At 42.3% G+C, this 21,706-nt stretch overlaps 2 protein-coding genes across 11 annotated transcripts; both read left to right on the top strand.

The window, feature by feature from the left end:
* The first annotated feature begins 2,301 nt into the window (after window positions 1–2,301).
* On the top strand, window positions 2,302–15,620 carry LOC108150905 (collagen alpha-1(V) chain). Of its 9 annotated transcripts, none has more exons than XM_017279227.2 (14): window positions 2,328–2,397; window positions 2,591–2,736; window positions 8,863–8,995; window positions 10,270–10,601; window positions 10,676–10,904; window positions 10,967–11,497; window positions 12,590–12,628; window positions 12,701–12,907; window positions 12,974–13,036; window positions 13,123–13,164; window positions 13,225–13,344; window positions 13,412–13,609; window positions 13,906–13,960; window positions 14,307–14,399. In XM_017279227.2, the coding sequence occupies exons 2-13, from the start codon at window positions 2,713–2,715 to the stop codon at window positions 13,929–13,931; spliced, it is 1,944 nt and encodes a 647-aa protein (XP_017134716.1). In that variant the 5' UTR covers window positions 2,328–2,397; window positions 2,591–2,712; the 3' UTR covers window positions 13,932–13,960; window positions 14,307–14,399. The 9 variants fall into 9 exon arrangements, with proteins under 9 accessions (XP_017134709.1, XP_017134716.1, XP_017134717.1 ...); XM_017279228.2 differs by having other exon boundaries at window positions 12,590–12,595; window positions 12,758–12,907; XM_017279223.2 differs by having other exon boundaries at window positions 2,331–2,397; window positions 13,412–13,960; window positions 14,307–14,575.
* A 3,553-nt stretch (window positions 15,621–19,173) lies between these two features.
* Window positions 19,174–20,849, top strand: LOC108150794 (prisilkin-39). Of its 2 annotated transcripts, XM_017279097.2 has the most exons (4): window positions 19,175–19,322; window positions 19,387–19,498; window positions 19,565–19,867; window positions 20,408–20,849. In XM_017279097.2, the coding sequence occupies exons 1-4, from the start codon at window positions 19,299–19,301 to the stop codon at window positions 20,428–20,430; spliced, it is 462 nt and encodes a 153-aa protein (XP_017134586.1). In that variant the 5' UTR covers window positions 19,175–19,298; the 3' UTR covers window positions 20,431–20,849. The 2 variants fall into 2 exon arrangements, with proteins under 2 accessions (XP_017134585.1, XP_017134586.1); XM_017279096.2 differs by lacking the exon at window positions 20,408–20,849 and having other exon boundaries at window positions 19,174–19,322; window positions 19,565–20,202.
* The last annotated feature ends 857 nt before the right edge of the window (window positions 20,850–21,706 follow it).

Here is a 21,706-nt window from a genome sequence, read left to right on the forward strand (position 1 = left end):
TTTTCAGGGTTAAAAATGCATGGAATTTCAAGAATATCCAGGGTATTTCTATCACCTCTATCTACTCTGAATAATAGTGGGGGAAAGCCAGCTGAAATTTGGGAACCTCTAGAGGCTTTGGTGTTCATCTGCCTCCCAGTTTGAAATCGATCCAAGCCTTGGATCAGGCATGAACCGGAGGACTCCTTAGATCCTTGAATGACTGGCTTTCAATGATGCATCCAATTCCTTACTGTGTAATATTTCTTCGGAAATATTCCCTGTATCTCTGCCTGAACAGCCTCGAACGTGGGTCCCTGATCTGTATAGCCTTTGGCACATTATTTCTTTTAAAAAACCCACGTGCATGCAGATATCGTACCAATCCCCAGCTGCGCTGCATGCTGTGTCCCCCGCCCCCAGAGGCGATTTCTTTCTTCATTTAAATCGTTAACAATATATTGTAGTATATTCGATTCGACTCTTTCGCCTTGACTTAAGCATTGTCATTAAATTCATCCTGTTTTATGCGCCCCAGAGACCGTCCGAAGAAGAGGCCGATTAATTTCTGTGTCAATTGCTGTCCTCAAGAGCAGCCGAGAAACGTTTCCCGCAGCTAAAACCGTAAATTAATCCGCACAAAAGTGCGTTAAATGTCAGGCAGTTCGACGAGAAAACATTCGTAAGCCGCATCTAAGCGGATCATCAAACGGAAACGTGTCGGAAAAGGTGTCTCAATTATGGCCAAATGGATTACAAATATAGAAGTTGGGCAATTTCCTAGACTAGACGGCATTCTAAAGATTAATCTTCTCTGTGGCTACTGTGTGTGGCTGTGCGCCTCTGAGTTCATTTCAAAATATAGAAATATAGAAAATATACATTTATAGAAGCACCATTGATCCATGATTAATTCTAATAATGATGGCCGCCTCTTGCATATCAAAGGAACGAACAAAATTAGTATACGGAAATCAATAGATTTCTCGTGCAGTCAGTCGTTTATGCTGTTTTTTTTTTCTTCTTTTGCGATAGCCAAAGCTTTAATTAAATCAATAAACCAACTAAATAGTAAGAGAACTATCAGAAAATAGCAACAAATATTGTATCTATCCATCCATCGATCCATAGCTGAAATATCACTTTTCGATTAGGAATAAACTTAAATCAAACTAAAACACGAAAAACTCGAATTTTCAATTAAAAAAAAGAACTGAAAACGTTCTTCGGGACAAACAAAATACAAAACAATAAAACATCGAAAACTGAGAGAACAGAATAAAGGCAAAAAAAAAAGAAGCAATCTTTAAATATTAATGAACCCCAACAAAAAAATAAAAATAACCTGAAAGTGAACTTAAATTCTTGGGACACGCAAGCAGATCCTCCCCGAGAGAGAGAGGATCCCAAAGAGTCAGAGACAGAGAGAGAGAGTGTTGCTCGGAGAAGTGCGAGATTTATCAAGTATACGATCCGGTGTTCCGGCTGTGACTTAGTTCAAGCTCATCTCTCCTCGGCTCTTGGCCAAATAAATTAACAAAAGCCCCGAATGTAAGCTTTGGGCATCGAATATAAGATACCCTTTCCTATGATCCCTCATGTGTATGATTTAGGCAAACCCTTTGGATCGTGTGTGCCACAGAAAACCTTGAAAACTATACCAAAAAAGTAGGATCTTATTGAAGAATTCCTCTACTTTTGGATTGTATATTGCAGATTGGGAGAGATATGCTGCTTCTTTGAGTCCATTTGTATCAAATTTGGTCTTATAGTGGAAATATCTTTAGAGACGAATAACTTTATGCCCAAAAAGACTTGTTTCTCTCGGCATTAGAGATCTGCGGCCAACAGTTTGGTCTAAGCAAATGTTTAGGCAGTAGAACTGCTCTTCAAAGGTCTGTAGACCTTTATTTCGGATTCCCTAAGTAGCTCTGAATCGGAAGCAGGACATGGAGAAGGTCTGGAGAAGACCTGCAGTAAGAGTCCCCATAGAAGCCAAGCGTTGATCTATCTATTATAAGTACCTACTCTACCGAGGGATATGTACCCAAAGATATGCTAGAGATGCCTCTAGAGACTCAGATATTGATCCCATCATCTCAATCATAACACCCTCTTTACAGTGTATACAAATCATATGTTTAAAACCCGTTTCACTCACACACTCACGCACTTTAAGCCACAAACGCCAGCTCTGGCTCTGCCTCTGGAGTCGCGCTGCTGCTTTCAAGTACACTTTTTTGAGCGCGTCTTGAAATTCGATTTCAGTCTGTCTTTATTTTTTTATTTGTGTTTGGTTTTTTTTTTTGCTTCGTTTTGCGTCTGCCTCTTGGTTTATATGGCTAAGACGCGATGCGTTCATCTTCAGTTCGTCCAGATCGGTCACCACGGTATGAGCTCTAGTTTAGGCTCCCCAAAGTAAATAAATACTCAAACGATCCCAAGAGATCTCACAAGATCCGTGATCATCTCACATGCAAAAAAAAAACACAAAGAATTAAACTAATTGCAAGGATAAACAAAAAAATAAGGAAAAAATAAAAAAAAAAAACTGTCTAGTGTGAAATCTGTGTTCAATAATGTAATAAATATTTCTTCCTTTTTTTTCAAGATTGGAAATTGGATAACTCAAGTTTATTCCATTTGTAAAATTTATAAAATACCTAAATAAATATTTACTGGAGCGTTGCGTTGTGTCAAATAAAAAAAAACCCGTAAAAAATTCGTTGCAGAATGGCGCGTGCAGTTTGTTGCATGGTGAGTTTTTTTTTTTTTAATAATATTTTTTTTTATGTGTATGAAATATATTTTTAAAAATCTTTCAAAAGTTTTGGGTGTGTAAATGAAGGATATTTGGATATTCAAAGACATGACTATATATATATTTGTTTAATTAAAGAATTTTGGAAATTTCTAGAAAATTTTATCATTTTTATTTAAAAAAAAAAAGAAATTATAGTTTAAATTTTTTTTTTTGTGGATTTTTAGTAATTTTTCCATCCACATATATTTCAAAACAGTTACAAAAATTATATCTTTGCTTACCTCTTTTTTTTAATAATCATTGAACTCCATTCCGTCTGTCCTCAACACTTGGCAATCGCTAAAATTAATAACAAACAAGAAAACCAAATAAATAGAGGGAAAAAAATGCGTCTGACTCGAATATTTGATTGCAAACAAACAAAAAGGCATACTATGCATGGCAACACCTGCCAGCAGTAGAGTTTTGAAGGCTTCGAGAGCACATCAGAATGCAGCAAAATGCGGCATAGTATTTGTAGAGCTCAATAGCTCACAAACGAATGATTCCGATTTCGATTCCCATTCCAGAAACGATGTCATTTGCTTGTATTACAAATTTATGAGCAGACAGACAACAAGTCCGGGTCAAATTTTGTTACTATTTTCGGTTTATTTGCACAAGTACGGAGTATTTGCTTGAATGCAACTTAGTGGAAGGGAAATGAATGGTTGTAGTACGAGTACGAGCGAGTAGGGGGGTAAATGAATGGCTTGTACGAATAGGAATAGCGTTATAGCAATGGCACTCATCGGGCCCGGCATTTTACTAGGCAAACAAGAGACGAATACCGGCAATTTCGTAAGCGTTTCTCGATGAGTAGCCCTACTATTTGTTTTAGCCGCAACGCAAAACGTCTTGCCCATGTTTTTACCCAGTTTTTGTCATTGAAATCCAATCGATATTCGTAATTTGTTGAGCTTTTTGCATAGTAGGAGATGCGTCAATGGCCAAAAATGCGGCGACACAGCACAAAAAAAAACAAGAAACCAAACAAAAGCGAATTTCTGGTCGAAAGTGAGAGATAAATTTGTATTAAATGATATTATCGGAAGGTATGCAAATGATTTTGAATCATTTGTTACTTTGGGGTTTGGTGATTGGGGTGTTTATTCCAAGCCTTAGTTCCGTTTGAGAAAGTCATGATATTTAAAGTCAAGGACTTGCTTCATTAACAACCAACAAATAAAAACTATCCGAAAAGAGTGTTAATTTGTATAAGACCCCAGAAAATTCTTAGATAATACCCAACCAAAACATGTTAATTGTCCCAAAAGATACAGATACCCCAAAATGTATATATAAAGTGTCATAATGATGCCGCGATACCATCTCCATTTCGCACTAGAAACCAAATTGTTTTTGGCTTTGGGTTTGTGTCACCTGCCAAAAGGCGACCGCTAATGCCTGTCCCTCTCGCTCTCTCTGTTTCTGGGGTCCCTTGACCCCTTCTTTGGGCTTGGGGGTTAAGCTGGTGGCTCACAGAATTTATCACGACAGCATGCGGCTTATTTCTGTCAGACACGTACGAAAAAAAAAATGTGGTAGGAGTAAAAGATTGTTTATGCCCTGCGGCAACAAGCGTTGACAGGGCCCATCGTCTCGTTTTGGCCGAGAATTCTGGGATTTCTTTAGCACACGCACTCCCCCTCCAGAGCTGATGTTTGTTTGTGGAATTTTAAAGAGTGCGCGGAATTTTCATCTGCAATTTGAGAGGCAGAGATTTAATCCGATGGGACACAGTAGTAGGCAAGAAGTTGAGTTCGAGTCATAAAATGTACTCATGAGTGGAGTGTCTGGCATTCATAAACAGTTTGAAACAAATAAGGGGGATTTTTTCGGTTGTAAAAGAGAGTGTTGGGAGTATTAAACATGTGGGACATTGCATGGATTAAGTTTACAGTTAGCGGAAGACCAAATAGAAGATTGAAGAACATAAAGAACCCAGGGGTATGAAACTTGGTAGATTGTTGGAGAGCCCAACGGGAGAGCTATTTCCAAAGTTTCCGTTGAAGAGCTGGACAAACCTTCAAACTTATATTCTTGAACCCTTTACGTAAGAGTTCATGGAACTCCAAGCCACGTCCCATTCACTTTTATTGCCCATCCATTCTAGGCATTCTTTCTGCCAACTCTCCATCTCCATGGGTTTTTTTTTTGCCCAACTTTCGATATTTAAAGACACCAAACAGATTGTGGTTTGTCTGGCTCTAATTTATGAATCTCTTGGCTGATTTAAATATCAAAATCTATAGATATTTAGATATATAGAGAGTGTAGTGTGTGTGTGCGTGTATCTTTAATGAATAATCTAGAAATGCAAATGAGTTTTTTGGTGATTGCCAGACAGCGATTAGCAGAGACAAAGACTGTTGTGGGCAGAGGAGGAAGTCTTCGTTCGGTCTTTGGCTTGAACGAAATATGTTATGCGAATGTGCCCACAAAATGCCAAAAGTTGAAAGTAAAAGTTTTTTTTCTTCTTTTCGATTTAAAATTAATATGATGTCACTCCCGAAAGAGATGTACCTATGAATACGGTATTTATTTTTTAATGATTCCCATAAATCTGCCCCGATTTGGAAAGGGGAAGGAAGTACACTCATATACAAATGTACATTCCCATCATTGTTTGAGAGGGATCTGTCTGAGGAATGAACTCCATTAGCTTTTGGCTCTGCTCTGGTAGAATACTTCTAGACGCTGCTGCTAATTAAAGCCACATCAGGTTCGACCTGTTTCCCAATCGAATTTTATCGATCGATTCAGATCTCTGGTGGGTTACACAAAGTTTGCCAAGTTCTAATAATTCTTTTGTTGTCTCTGATGATATTTGTTGCCGGGTAACAGGCTTGGGCGTTCATTAAAAATGTTTGTTTGACATTTTTTTTTTTATGCCTGGTTTATGGAAATATTTGATTTCACAAACACGAAAGAAATTTCACAATTTCATGCAGTCGCAGCCCAGCCCCGAACAATCGAACGAACGAAACTGCATCCCAAAAACTTGTGTCATCGATTAAGGTCAGAGATTCCCCTCGCGTCGCATAATCGGTTGCATTTTTTTTTTATGGTAGTTTATTAAACATATTTTTCTCGCTGTTCAATGCAATGGGCCCATGCCAGACTGACCTTGAATACCAGAGAGTTTCGCCTCTAAAAACCGCCAAAGGGCAAAAAGCAGTCAAGAGTCTGGAGATGGAGATGTCTTAACCGGTTTCTGTGTTTTTGGAGCCCCCGGAATGATCATCATGAAAATGTTGTAGCTGAAATCATGTTAACAGAAAAACCAACATCTCTGGTGCGTGCAAATAAGTCGATTAATAAATTTTCAAGTTATGCAAAGCAACAAATGGCAAGAAAACTTGGCAAAAGATTCATTGGCTCATTGTAGAACGCTTGAAGCATGCACCATGCGGCATGCGTTCGTTCTCAAGGCGTAGAGTTCTGTGGCTTTTTGGGTCATGCCGCCACAGAGGAGCCACTTGTCTTGGAATGATCTATGTGAGCAACGCCTCGGACCTGACGGGCCACTTGATTTACTGCATTTGCGGCTCAAACCGAAGCCCAGACTGAAACTCAACTTAAAAGTAATACTCTCTTACCGACACTTCTTTTGTGTCTCTGTGGCCCACATTTTTCTGGCCTGGCGTTTGGTTTCTTAATTGATTGAAAATTGATTAGAGGCTTGGCAGCAGCCAGCCACAGCCCCCATTCACTCCATTGAAGCGTAGACAAATTATTTATAACAAATGGGTGTTTCAGTCTGCGGCCAAACCCAAAAAGAGGGATGCAAAACAGCAATATGCCATAGATCAGGGTGAAGTTTGAGTGTTACCTTGGAAGGAGCTAGGGGTCTGGAGGGCAGTTTTTCTTACTTTCTCCTTCGGAAATACCTAAAGAACTCATTGGCCCTACTTTAAAGACCTTTTAGGGGAACATATTCCAGCAATTTCTGATCAATTTTGTGTGGAATATATAGCCCTACTATACCTTCAGTGCCTCCCAAAATCCCCACCACGTGCAATCAATCATTTTGCCAACCCAGCCTGAACCGACTTTTAAGCCCCAAAGTCCCAAACTTTCAACACGTTAGTTCTCCAGACAAACTTTCGGGGGGGGCCTGCTAAAAAATCAATAATCACATGAAAATTATGGAAAACTTTTGTAATACACAATCCCTCCCTGAGACACTTACTCAATGAATCATTGAACTCTTTGACGAGGCTTGAACTTTATTTATTATGAAAAATGTGATGGGCCCTCCCTCCAGAGGCCCTCCCCTGCCGTATCAGTGGCTGGAAACGACCTCCGTTGTCAGCAGCTGTTGAATATTATGGCATTATAAATTATAGTCTTTTTATAGATATTTTTCATGGAGATATGGGAGCAGTCGATTTGGCAACAATTTAAACTTGAAGATATGCCAATCAAAAGACAGTTAACCGTACGCACCAATCCGCTGCGATGCCACCAATTTGCATTAATGAGATTTCATATTTCGATGCCGTTTTCGATGGTCAAATAAATTTGTTTTTTATGAGAAATTTATTTGGTTTTGTTTGTGTCTTTGGTTTCCTTCACATAGTTTGGTTTTCATTTTATTTGCCCCCACAATAGCGAAAACGAAAAACAGAAATTATTGACCTTATCCGCAAAAGCTATAGCGGGTGTTAACCATTGTTATCCAATATAATTAATATAGACATCTCTCTTTAACCTTAAGACAAAACCCTCAGATATGGGCAGATCAACGAAGTTTAAATGCCCTAAATTGTGGTGGATTATAAAACCCTCTGAAGAAATTCCTTCTACTTGTAACGTTTCTACAGTAAATGTTTCTCTGCCTCTCAAGCACAAAAGAAGAAAAAAACAACAACACATTTGCAGCCCAGTGCTCGTTTCTGCTCGTCTTTTGAGCAATGCACCTTTTTTTCGTCTCCTTTTCAATGCTGATTTTCGTGGACTCCGCTCAGAGATAAGCTCGGTCTCCCACTCTCTCTTTCTAGCGCACACCCACTCCAACAGCGAGTGGCAGACGGTTTTTGTGTTGTTGGGAGACACGTTCATTCGTGTTCGAATGCAAGCGCCAAATATTACAAATGCGATGATGTACGAGATTGTGTTTTTGTTTCGCATGGGGAAGAAACACACAAACACGCACGAAGAGATGGAGGCACATAATTAGAGGCTGATTGAAGAGGAGGCTCTCAATCTCAGTCTCAATCTATCAAAGATCATAAACCAATCGAACTATTATTGTATTTAGCATAATGTGAAGGTCTTTTCCTTCTACAATATTTAGGAAATATGACTGCCTTTTATGAATTCTAATAAAATAACTCGTTTCTGATAAGGAAATGGCCACAAATCCGGAACTGTGGAATGAATTAAATTAACTCAATGGAGAATGGAGAATCGATGCTAATCCAAGAACTATCAAAACTCCCAACTAAACGCAGCATAACCCTAGTTACTAATGTGGCATAGATTCAATGATTATTCGACTGATTAGTGCGACTGCCACTCTAAAATGTCGACAAGTGCATTAAGAACTCGGCTAATTGTCCATTAAAGTGTCTGTCAGTGGGAGCCAAGTTTCAAGTTTCTTCTTGAACGTTCAGTCAGTCGGCAGAGTGGCTGACATTTTTCGCAGCGACTGTGACAAATCGAAGGAAATTAGCATATTTAAAATCAAGTTCCAGTTCTAGTCTTAAGCCAAAAAACCGTCCGTCAAAACGTTTTTTTGACGAGTGAAGCCACAAGCTGCGAGGAATGTTGTGCTTTGATTATTTTATGCCTTTGACATTTTGGGGCATTTTTTGTATTTTTTTTTTTTTTTTTTTGGGAACGAATCGAACCGGATCTAAATGGGGCTGCTGCGGGGATGGTACGAGACAGTAAAAACGAGCTCAAAACTTCCCAAACTTTTGTTGTTGTTGCCTGTTTGAGTCATCCAAAAAAAACCGAACCAAAGCCGTAGTTAAGACATACATTTTAAAGAGTTTGTGGGCGTGCCTTGAATGTGACAAATCTTTTCAACAGCTGTTTCCATTAATCATTTTCTTTTGTGGCTTTTCCAGGTCGTCGCTTGCATCTTCTTGGTGCAATGCGTTTACTCTGCCAAATTCGATGCAGAGAATCGTCGCCTTATACTCGATATAAACGATCAAAAGACAACGAATCAACAATATTATTCCTCTAACTTTGACACAAGTAAGTGACGAACACGTTTCCCCTTCCCTTTACCATTGCGCCGCTGTCTATAACGTTGTAATAAGCTGCTTATAAAACCATTCCAAAGACCACATTCATTAAAAAAAAAAAAAAAAACATTAATTTATGTAAAATATTTTCGTAGAACCTCCTTGTATTTGTATCTATCCTATAAAAAAAAAACCCCACTATCCACCCATTCCATGCAGTTTAGTTAGTGTTTTTTTCATAGATAAAACCAATTTGTTAATGTAGTTGTTAGTACTAGTAGTACCTTAGTCTTAAGTATTTGTATACCCCCTACCCCACCCCACCAACCTACCTCTACCACTGCCCTCGTTCTTCATTAGAATGTCCTTTGTAGTATGTTCTTTTGTAGCAGCTTTACTAAAAATTTCACCCCAGTAGAAATCGTAGATTCAAATTGTAAATATATATATATATATACGCTCAATCAAATCAATCAATCAATCAAACAATCAAACAACCATCTATCTATATCTCTCTCTCCTCCTCTTTCTCTCTCTTTGTCTATATGTCTCTTTTCCTTCTCTATGCTACTATCTCTCTCTCTCTCTCTCTTTTACATACCTTTTCTTGTATGAAAAACATGAAATTTTAAATGAAAAAAAGCTTTGCATACTCATATCCTCCTCTCACAACAAAAAAAAGAAACCCAACCAAAAAAAAACTAGTTAAAAAAAAGTTTTTACAACAAAAAACTTCAACAAACAACAACAACAACAGCACACAAAAACACCAACATTTTCTATATACTATAATACTACCTATATACAAATAAATATCTCATATATGGCTAGGATTATTCCAAAGGCAATATAATAATAAAATGTAACGAAGGACACCAAAAATGTTGCATGGCAGCACTCTCTCGCTTGCTCAAATCTGAGAGCCAAAAAGAGCAAAGAGAGCCCTTTTGCTTGGAGACTCTCGTGCCTTTCCTTCGGCATCGTATTATTAAAATGCCTTTGGATAAACGAAACCTTTGCAGTTACCAGCGCCTTTTACGAAAGATTTCTAGGTTCAGAAGAGAGTTTAGGTAACAGATATCTGATAGCCAGGTCGATAGAGATTCTTAGGGATATCTATGCAAAATTTTACAGGTTTTACAGGGTCACATACCAAATTCTCACAAACACAAACCACAAACCCAAAGTTATACCTCTAAAAACATTACTCTTTCAACAACAACAACAACAAAAAACAAACAAATAAACACCCACCCACAAATTCGTAAACGATCGAAAAACTAGACGCCTATCGTTATGGCTATGATGTGGGAAAGACAGGGAACTTCCATCACGAGACCCGTGGACCCGATGGCGTCACCTATGGCTGCTACGGCCTGATCGATCCCTACCATCTGCTCCGAGCCACACACTATGTGGCCGATGCCCATGGCTATAGGACAGTAGAGCCGGAGAAGCCCGTCGAGACCTTCCCCCCACATCTGTACAATGAGACGGATGGTGGTCCCTCGGCGCCAGGAATTCTGCTGCAGTGGCACGAGCTCTATTTCCCCATTGGATGCGGCAAGTTTGCCAACGGCGCCCAGTCGGGTGTGCCCTACTTTGTGGAGAATGATGTAAGGATGCAAAGGAGGAGGAAGAGAACACTCTCTCTCCAGATAAAATCCTCACTGATATATCGATCTTCTAGTATAAGAAAAAGGAGGGTAGCAAGGATGCCATACCCTCGTTCTCGGTGAACATTCCGGTACTGAAGGGCTCCGACCAGAAGAGTCTGCCCATCCACAAGCCAACGGGTCCGCTGGTGCCCCAGGGCACAGGGCTCTTCGGCACCGACAAGGGACACACGCATCGCGAGTATCCTGGGGATCAGGCGCCATCCTTCCACTCTGTGAACACCCTGCTTCCGGGCAGCAACAGTGAGAACCGATCTCTGCGATCCCCTCCCGGCCACGGACTCTAGTCTTTCGTGTTCTTTTAGATGATGGCCAATACAAGCCGGATAGCAATCCTTATAACCATGTGGTTGGCTCCAACGGAGGCAACGGCGGCAATGGCGGCAGCGGCTCAGGAGGCGGCAACGGCGGCAATGGAGGATTCGGTGGCTTTGGACCCAACGGTCCTGGCGGTCCTGGCGGTCCAAACGGACCCAATGGACCCAAGGGGCCGTTTGGTCCCCCTGGACCCCCAGGACCCTTGGGCCCTGTCGGCGCGGGAGGCGGAGCCTCAGGAAAACCGGTATACAAGGATGGAGATCGCACAGGCCTTGGATCGGGTCAATATAATGCCAATGGCGACGCTACTGGTCCCGGCAGCGGCTCCGGTTTCGGCTCTGGCGATCGCTATAGCACTGGCAATGGCAACGGCGTCGGTGCTGGCGATCGCTACAGCACGGGCAGTGGTGCTGGAGTCGGTGCTGGCAGTGGCTATCGTCCTGGCGATGAGGGTACCTACACGAGCACCTACACGCACACCGATACCGGTTTTCCTGGGGCCATTGGATACGTATCAGGTTAGCCCTCCACCAACAACAAATCCCCCATCCCCCCCTCCCTACCCTGGAGATCAAAATTTGAACGATCTGTGGAGGATATAGCGAGGGGTCTTCTACTCACAACTGATATCTTCAAGGGCAAAACGATACCCGAAATGTTCGTTCAAATTTTGCTTCCTTCCAGGCTTTTCTCGTAGTTCTTTAAGCGATTCCCTTAACTTATGTTTATGTCTCTTTTTAGATGATAATTCTATTTAAATTTTAAACTATTTTAAGTTTACTTTCGTTTACTTTCAGCCAAAGATCAGCAATATATAAATATTCTTATTAATTTTCCTTGATTTTTTTTTTCTTGCAAATATTCAATATTCAGAAAGCACCCAACCACACACTATATACTATATGTTTAGGCGATATAGGGCACGATTTTTTTTTTAGAGCACCTCTCTCTCTCTCTTTCAAATGAGCGCACAAATTCCACAAAAATCCTTTCTATATATTTTATATGCACCCAAAAAAAAAAAAGTTGAACACGAAATGAAAAACACAGACACACAGATATATGTGTGTATATTTATATCAATCATGCTTGCACCGATACACACACACATTCAGACCACACACCTACACACACACACACACACACATACACTCTCATATATTGTACAAATAATGCACCTGGAAAAAAGAAAAAAAAAATGAAACGCTTGAGCAATGGAACACTAATGGAAAATTAACCCAAAGAACTCCTTTAATTCCTTAACCTCACTTATAATCGATATATTATCGATACCCATTGATCGATCGATTTCTGGTCTAACACCCCCATACGCTATATAGATGTTGTTACTAACCAACCATTATCCTTGTTTAATTTTTGTTTGCCGTTTTTGTTGTTATGATTTTTCTTGTGGTGTCGGTAGTCCCCTCCTCTTTTTTATACTTTTTTTTGTAGCACTTTTTTGTATCGTAATTTAGTTTCTGATTACTGTAGTTAGTGATTAGTGTAGCCAGTAACTGTACTAGTAGTTAATTTGAATTGAAACAAAACTTGTATGAAATGTTTACTAATCGAACGATTTCCACATCCCCCACGCTCTTCCTCTACAGGCAACGGTAAATATAGAGGTGAAGATGGACGTTACAAAGGTAAGCCCCCCATAGCGCCACAGATCCCTTGGAGTACCATATACTTATGCATCGTGTTTTCTTTTGGGTTAGGTATTAATGATGGCAAATATTATCACGATGATTCGGGCAAATATGTTCACGTTGAAGGCCCCACCGGTCCGCCAGCACCTCCGTATGTCCACATTGTTGGACCCGAGGGCGGCTACGGCGGCGAGGGCGGCAACGGCGGCAATGGCGACGGCGGCGGTGTAGGACCCAACGGTCCCAACGGCCCTGGAGGACCCAAGGGACCTGGAGGTAAGAAAAACGTGGAATGGAAACCACTTAAAGGATGATTCTTAAATGTTTGATGACTTTTACCAGGCCCCAAGGGACCACCTGGCCCCAACGGCCCCAACGGACCACCCGGCCCACCTGGACCACCAGGTATGAAAAGAATTTATAGTCCTTTAGGACCAACCTCTCCCTAGGAAAGTATTTCACATTTTCTTTTTCGATTCCATAAAATCCAGGACCTCCCGGACCCAATGGACCTACTAGACCCGGACCTAAAGGTAGGTCTCACATTTCCCTTAAACATTTTGGTTCGAAACCTTAAGGAACCCTCTTTCTAGGACCCTTTGGACCTCCCGGCCCACCCGGACCTCAGGGGCCAACCAGGCCAGGACCATATGGACCTCCCGGCCCACCCGGCCCACCCGGCCCCACTCGCCCAGGACCACCAGGGCCACCGGGTAAGCCCCGCCCCCCATCCCAGCCTCACAAAAGACAAAACTAACTTGATAATCTTCTACCCGCAAGGACCCCAACGCCCAGGACCTCCCGGCCCACCCGGACCCGGTCGCCCTGGCCCACCCGGACCCGACCGCCCGGGACCACCCGGACCCGACCGCCCAGGACCACCGGGGCCACCACCACCAAACGGTAACCGTGTACCGCCCACCGATCCCAGGCATTCGGACAAGGACACACCCGGATACCTGCCGCCAGATCAACCGGGTAAAATCTCGCTACCACCCCCACCATCCTACTCACAGACCATTAAGATCGAACCACCTCCGAAGTCACCCGTAATCAATTTCAAGCCCAATTACGAACAGAATAATGATTATGTGCAAAAGAAACCATCCACAAGCACAGCCACAGCAAAGCCACCACTAACCTATATTCCTCCTTCTATCCCACAACCAAAAAAACCTCAACCACCACCACCTTCCCAACACCATGTTCCCGTTCCTGTTCCCAACGTTCCTGTACCCGTTCCGCCATTCCAAACGACAACAACGATTGTACAGCCAAAGGTCCCGGCTATCATTATTGAGAAGGATAATAAGCCACCAGTAACAATCGGTAATATTGATATCCATACAGTACCACAGAGACCGCAAAACGTTGTACCGCACACACCACCCGCACCGCCCACTCCAGCAGTGGTGACACGATACGAAACGACTCCACGAACGACTTCCAGACCGACTGTCTACCAGCCATCCACGCCCAGACCCTTCGAAAAGGTCTCCAGTCCACCCATACAATACCATACGCCACAGGTGCCCCAACAGCCACCGCCGTACAGACAACCCGTACCACAGACGCCGACGGTGACGACGCCACGACCACAACAATCCTATGTTGTTGAACCAAAAGTAACGCCACGTCCCTCTCCACCATTGCATGTGCCTGCGTATCCGAACAGCGGCGACACCTGTGTCTGCAACGATAAGACGCACCACTCATCGAAAACCACTCAAAGCACCACAAGCACCCACTCCCACACTAGTAACAACTATCCCCAAAATCCTGCCTCTGTTGACTTTAACAAACAATTTTCCGGCTTCAATGGACAAGCGAACTTTGGCAGCATAATCAATGCCATGTCACTCACACAATTGCCCGTGATACCCCAAGCCCCGGGACAGCCGGCCTTCTATCCGCCGGATAAGATACCCAAGGGCGCTGTCATCGCTCTCATGCCGGTGGTGATCCTGCCACAGGAGTACTACTCGAATTGCGATGAGAATTCCATATACACAAGCGACAAGCAGCAGAACAGCATTGTCGATCCCTTCCCGCTGGGCGTGCAGCCAGCGGCCATACCGAATGCCTTCAGCCTGCATTCGGTGTTCACGGGCGGCGCCCCCAAGGATCAGTGCATGTGTCCCTGTTCCTGCACTCAAAATTTGCCTAGCAGATTGCACAAGAAACGCGAGACGAGCGAAAAGGAGGCCACGGAGGCGAAGGCCGAGGCGGAGGCGGAGGTCAAGGCTGCTGCCTCTGAGGAGGCAAAAGTAGAGATTAAACCGGTTGCGGCTGCCTCTGAGGAGGCCAACGTAGAGATTCCAGTCGTTCCTGCTGCCTCTGAAGAGGTTAAGGTGGAGGCTAAGCCCATTCCTGCTGCCTCTGAAGAGGCTAAAGAGGTTCTACCAGTACCAGCAGCCTCCGAAGAGATTCAAGTGGAGGTTAAGCCCGCTGCAGCAGCCTCTGAAGAACCCAAAGTAGAGGTAAAACCAGTTGCAGCCGCCTCTGAGGAGGTTAAAGTAGAGATTAAACCAGTGCCAGCCACCGCCGAAGAGCCAAAACCAGCTGCCTCTGAAGAAGCTAAAGTCCTGGCTGATCCACTGCCCGTGGTAAAGGTCAAGGAGACTAGCGACGACAAGATCAAGGTTGAGACTACAAACTAAGACAACGGCCCCGACGTCCTGACGATGAAAAAACCCTCTCCCAGATCCCGCTTTAAATCCCGCTCCAGAATACTCCTCCAAACTCCTCCCAAATCTCCCCCAAAAAACTAATCCACTTTCCAGTCTTAGCGTCTAAGTGTTTTGAAGTTGAGAATCCATTGATGTGTTCGCTTTTTTCTTGTGTTTAATCTGCCTGTCAAATTGTAGTCGAAAATATCTCGCACTTAAGAGAGCGATGATCGAAAATGTGAAAGAAGAAAACTGTAAGAAAAAAATTGTTTTGTGACATGTTGTTTATTATGCATTTTGTGTATTCTTTTTTTATTTTTTTTTTTAATAATTTCATTTCGTTTTATTTCCTTATTTCTTTACCAACTTTAGTTTTTAGTTTATTTAATGTCTACTCTAATCACGATTGAGACGGAATATTGAATTGTTATATGTCAAAAAAGCAACTAAATGAAATTAAATAAAATTTAAGAAAAACAATTTAAAAACGATTTTTACTGGGGGAGGGCAAGCGATGGAGAAAGAGAGAGAGAGCCAGCTACGCTGGGAGAGAGCTAGTGAAGGGAAGAAAGAGATCGAGAGAGAGGTGATACGCCTGCTCAGCTAAGCCACACTGGGAGGAAGATAGAAGTGCCGTAGAGAGCGCCATTGTGGATGATAAACCAATGATGTGGCGCCCCATAAGCTCATTCGACGTCCACTTTGCCATGACGGTGGCTATAGATATTGGAATGGATTAGGGGAATAGTTTTTTGGTGGATGATGTGTGGATGTGATGTTTCCGACCCCAAGAGTTGATTCTATACAGCCATGTCTGTCTCTCCGTCTTGTCTGCTGCCTAGTGCTCAGAGGCTAATAGAGCTAGAGCTCCAGAGATATCGCACAAATCTATTTGCCCCAGCCACGCGCTTACTAATCTTTTGCTTCTCTCTCTCTTGCATCTGCATCTTGCAAGGTGCATCCCCTGTCGGAGGAGAGCGAGATAGCAACACAGCTGGTCTTGGTGTGAGAAACGTGCCAGAGAGAGACAGCTGTAGCGAACAAATGGATCAATAAACAGATAAAATATTGTAAAATTCGAAGTGCAGGACTTAATATGGTTCCGCTCTTTCTCTCTATGTTTTTGACCATCTCCTACGACAAGCGTGAGCCGAACCCCTTCCTAGCATTAGCCAACAAGCCGATACCAAAAGACAGAGAGAGAGACCATGCGGCAGTCCCCGGCTCCGATACCAATACCGGCGTTAAGTACGGGTATAATAATATTTAAAACACATTGAACAAGTTACATATAAGCTTAATTATATACTGATTGAATACCGGGTGTAAAAGTAGAGCCGCGGCCCTTGCTGCGAGAACAAAAACCCCTCCAACAGCGTCCAAATTCCGTGTGAGCATTCGTACCGGATGATTAACTAAATTTCCTAAAATTTGGATACAAATTGACAGAGAATTCCCGACCGATTCTGCAATTCTGCGATTCTGCAAAGTAAAAAGTTGACGTTGAAGCTCTTAAAGGTGTAAATGTATATATATTTCTCTGGGAGTTCTCTCTCTCTCTCTCTTTCCCTCTCTCTCTATTTCACGTTGCATTGACGTCAGTGCATTATGTAAGTGGCGCCATCCGTGGGCATTTCGTGGAACTTTATTCTAATGAAAACTTGAAAAACAAAAATCTCCTAAAAGTAGACTCCGACGTCCGAATATTTAAAGTAAAGTTTATTATTATAATGGTAAAATCTGGACTCTACTTCTGGGAAACCATTTTACTGCCTGAAACTTACCTCATTTCAAGTTTTTACCTGACTGGAGCGACTCGGGGCACGGTGTTGAATGCAAATTTGTTTCTTGGTACAAGCAAAAGCCAGAGAAAGACCGCTTTTGGCTGGAATTCGCCAGCGTAAATCCGAAAATACTCTTAGTCCAGGGTCAGGGGCGAAATGCGTGGCGTATTAGATTCCAAGATACAAATTTAGAAAATAAAACTTTATGGAAAAATAAGTGAGAATTATGTTCATCGATTCCCTGCTGGCCAGAGCGTTTTCAAGGGTGCAATGCCCGATTCTGCGGTGCTGATAGATGTTGCACGCATTTGTTGTAGGGTCGTCTCTTGGTCGAGGTTTTTGCTTGCTTCTCCCCTTCCGCCGCCAAATATCGAGAGAGTATTGGAAGTGGTATTTAAGGGGAGAAAATCAGGAGGAAAAAAAGAAAGCGAAAGTCACAAACAGTGGCAATGGTGTGGCAGGGCTTTGCTCTTGGAGTCTGTTCCGACTGCGCCACCTAGGATTAGGATTATAAAACGTCAAGTGCATGCTGCGTCCGAGCGAGACTCTGGACAGAGAATGCAAAAGCAAAATAAGCTAAAATAAGCACCCACACTCAGAATCGAATGCAAAATGAGATGTATGGGTTGGGATACAATGCAAACGATGGAAATACAACTTAATCATGCTCCAGTCCAGGGACAGCAGCATGTGGGTCTTTATCTCAAGTTCTTAGGGCTTAGGTCCATCCTAGATCCTCCTGTTGGGCAGGTGGGCTGGGTGGAGGGAGCCAGCACGTTTGGGTGGCCCTTCATCGCCAACGAGTGGAACGCAGAGGTATCTGGCGATGTCTGCTTTGGAGATCCAACGCAGCTCTTTTCTGATTCTCACCAGGTTTGTTTTCGCAGCTCCCAGACAGGGGCTTTGTAGATCAGGACTTTATTTTTCCGGTTGAGCTTGTGGCCCTCTTTCGAGGCTTGCTCTCAAGTTGGATTCTGCTTCCAGACTCTAATTTCGATGACCATCGTTGGCTGTAGTTCTTGTTTCTCCAACAAAAAAAAAAAGATCTTTAAACGATTGTTTTGCCTTTGCGTAATATTTAGCCTTCGAATTGATGTGTAACCCAGTTTTTTGGGGGGGCTTTGGATGGATTTTACGACCATGTGACAAGTCAATAGCTGAAGATGTGTAATGCCCGCATGGTAACACCCCATATAGCATTTCACACATTGTTTCTTTTGCCCCTTTTTGAGGTGTGGCCACCTCTGCAGTTAAGGGACCAGCGGTGCGAGTACTGCAGAGTTTTATGAATGAAAAACTTCCACAATGATTATGAAATCTAGAGTGTATTCTGTTCGGTAATTATGCAAGACCCAGCCCGCACCGCACACCATTCAAGAGTCAAGTCTTTTAAATATTTGTGCAACAAACTTTCTGTGGATAATTGGAATTAAAGATATACTAAGCAAGCAAGAGCGGCCCACTTGAAAGAAATTCGATCTGTGAACTGTGGATAAACAAAGAGATAGAGAGAGAGCGAGAGAGAGAGATAGAGAGAGAGGATTATCGAAGCGGAGGTTGTTTCGTTTTGACTATTTGTGTTTGCTAAAGTTATCTGAAAGGTAAATAGCTCTACGAAAAATTAAACACGCACTGACTCCAAAATGAGGCATTTATTTTGTCACTTTGCGAATATTATTTTATAATGCCACATAATCGCACAAAAAGTGTCTAGAATTGAGTATCATTTGGGGGTGGAGTTGGGGTTGCAGTTCTGTCTGTCTCTCAAACAGAAGTTCTCTCTGGGTATTTTTTTGAACGAAACGTTTTGGCCATGTTTACATGACGTATGAGTAATAATACTGAACTTGAGACAAACAACAAAACAAAACAACAAAAAGTGCGACAAGTGCGAGAGTTCGCGGTGGAAGGGGCTTTGGATGGGGCTGTTGGGAGCTCTTTGTTTGTCTCTGTGTGTCGGCGGTGTCGTTGCTGTATCTTTGTATCTCTGCTGGCGGGGGTACGGTAAGCGCGACTTGAAGTTTGAGGAACGTAGCAACTCAGCCGTAAAATGAAAAATATAAATTGGCCTCTCCGTCTGAGAAGCAGAATTATTTAACGTACAACTGTCGCTGTGAATAGACGTTGTCTTGCCTACCACTGGGCCTCTCCGAATCCAAAGAAGTTCCTTTACTTTCCTTTTTTTTTTTGCTGTTGCTGTTGCGTCCTACAAATATGTTCAAGCTATTTATGCTAATGGTGAGTGTTTGTTGGTCCAATTTGCTGTTCATTTCCATAAACAAAAAAACCTGTTTTCTGGCAGTTTGCGTTGCTTGCAGGCGCCTGGAGCGTGAGCCTGCCCCCCGCACAGGTGGGCGTGGGCACCACCAGGACAACAGGCGGAGATTTGGCCACGGCCGAGACCTCAGCAAAGTGTTAGTCTTCCATCGGTAGAGGCATGCATGTGTATTTATACATTGGACTCTCCTTTTTTTTTTCAGTTTTGAATCTTTTTGGTGGCGGCTCTGGTGGATATCCAAACTATGGCTATAATTATCAGCGACCGACATATCCTGGCTACAATTATGGCTACAACAACAACGGATATTATGGCAATTCTGGCAGCTATTATCCCACTTCAGGAGGGAGCTATTATCCCACTACTAGCGGCAGCTATTATCCCACAACTGGAGGCAGTTATTATCCCACGACTGGCAGCTATCCGAGCACTAGCGGCAGCTATTATCCCACAACAAATATCCTGGGCTCTCAGGGAGGCTATGCCGGCTACGGCGGCTATGGAGGTAATGGCGGTTTAAGGCAATACTCGGGCTATTGGCAGCGTGACTATCAGGGCCAGCGGAATCGCGGCTATGGCTACTACGAGAACACAGATCGTTTGGGCCTGCCAGAGCATCGCCAGCAGACGCCAGATCGTTCTTATGGCTATGGTTCCTCCTCCTCGTATCGCGGCTATGACTAAGTATCTTTCTGTGATCATCCGTTTGTCGCTTTGTTATTGCCTTTTGTTATGTATTTTAATCAACTTTTTTCTTCTTCTTCTACTCCTTCATCTCTCTCTCTCCTCTCTCATTTCATTCTATAACAATAAAACAAAATCTGCAACTAATTTAATTTTGCTTATAATTCATTTGTTGCCTTGTCGTTAAACATTCGAAATTACCAACGGATATGCCCAATTGCACATTAATTCATTCATTCACTCATTCACTCATTCATTTGTTGCTTATCTCTCAGATACAGTGGCCGCTTAAAAGTATCTTATGGTTTTTATTTGTGCAACTCTTTTTAATGCCTCAAAATCCTCTACATTTATTTTTCAGGCTACAGACAGACTTATGGCTAAGACTTCTTCTTCAGATGTCACGCTTCGGCACACCCACACACAGACACACACACACCCACACATACACACACAAGTATCGTAAAACTTTTATAAACAATTTATTAGGCAACATCTTGTGGCATGGAATTTTGCAACCCACATCTACGTCCACATTTTACTGGAGACATCAGCTTCGTTTTTTTTTAATGTTTTTTTTTTATATATTTTAAGTAAAGTCATGTTTATGTTATCCCCCGCCCACCGCTCTGTCCCCACCCACTCGTAAATGCAGTGAAGCTCCAGTTTCCTTGGGAAAATGCATTCACGAAGAGCCTGTGCTGCTGCTGCTGCTCCTCCGGAGTTGCTGAGAGGCGTTCAGAGCAATTTGAGATAAGATAATAGATTTCTCTTGTTAAATAAAGCAATATTTTTGCAAAGAATTCACGGGTGTGTGTGTGTGTGTGTGTCGGTGTATCCTTGGGAAAATGAAGCTAAAAATAATATTTTTAAATAATCTCAGCACCGAAGAAGGGTTAAAGCTACTAAATGTGGCATATACTCCATTAGCTTTTCCACAAGTTTTCTTTAAATTTGTTGTGGCAGCTAAACCAAAATGGAAAATTAAATGGGTATATTTTTCATACATATTTTTGTTGAAATTCCAAACCATTTATTGTGGAAAACATTGCCTTGAAGCAAATTCCTTGCAAAAAACTAGACAAAGAAAAAGGGAGGGAGGGTAAAAGTTTTCCTTTCAAAAATTTCTGGAAAATTGTCTAGGAAATCGTCAGAACAGACATTGAAAAGAATTCCACAGCAATTAAAATTGAGTTCATTTTATTTGGTAATTTTCCCTTACGGCAAAAAACAAACACATATGACAACACTCGGAAAAGAATTCCACACTCGTTTTCATTCATTTGCTATTTGCCATTTGTTTCGTAGTTGGTTCCATTCGAATGCGCAGCTCCCTTCCGTGCAGTCATAAAAAAAGCGAACAGCAGAAGCCCAAACAAAGATACAAAGCCTCTGAGATGCTAGAGATACGGCTACAGCTACATAATTTGATGATGTGCATAAAATACCAATGAAAATAAAGAGTTTTGTTTGGGGGGCTACAAACCTATGGACACCCTAGAAGAAGGGCATTCACAGATGTATAGAGGTATACATTTATGTGATTGAAGGGCAACAGAAGGTATACAAAATTTGTATATTCTAAACGCAGTTTAGGGAGAAATTAGAAATACACTTGATAAGCTCTTAAGAAAAAAAAATATTGAAAAATAATTATAAT

This window comes from Drosophila miranda, chromosome XR (assembly GCF_003369915.1).
Source record: "Drosophila miranda strain MSH22 chromosome XR, D.miranda_PacBio2.1, whole genome shotgun sequence".
In the NCBI taxonomy this organism is placed as follows: domain Eukaryota; kingdom Metazoa; phylum Arthropoda; class Insecta; order Diptera; family Drosophilidae; genus Drosophila; species Drosophila miranda.

What these genes read in the sequence shown, in the direction of transcription:
- LOC108150905 (XM_017279220.2), top strand. Translation starts at nt 2,713, where the DNA reads ATGGCGCGTGCAGTTTGTTGCATG. An exon ending in TTCCTCTAACTTTGACACAA is followed by an intron (nt 8,996 to 10,269) that starts GTAAGTGACGAA and finishes TCGAAAAACTAG; the next exon opens with ACGCCTATCGTTATGGCTAT. An exon ending in CCTGCTTCCGGGCAGCAACA is followed by an intron (nt 10,905 to 10,966) that starts GTGAGAACCGAT and finishes GTGTTCTTTTAG; the next exon opens with ATGATGGCCAATACAAGCCG.
- LOC108150794 (XM_017279096.2), top strand. Translation starts at nt 19,299, where the DNA reads ATGTTCAAGCTATTTATGCTAATG. An exon ending in TCAAGCTATTTATGCTAATG is followed by an intron (nt 19,323 to 19,386) that starts GTGAGTGTTTGT and finishes GTTTTCTGGCAG; the next exon opens with TTTGCGTTGCTTGCAGGCGC. An exon ending in GGCCGAGACCTCAGCAAAGT is followed by an intron (nt 19,499 to 19,564) that starts GTTAGTCTTCCA and finishes TTTTTTTTTCAG; the next exon opens with TTTTGAATCTTTTTGGTGGC.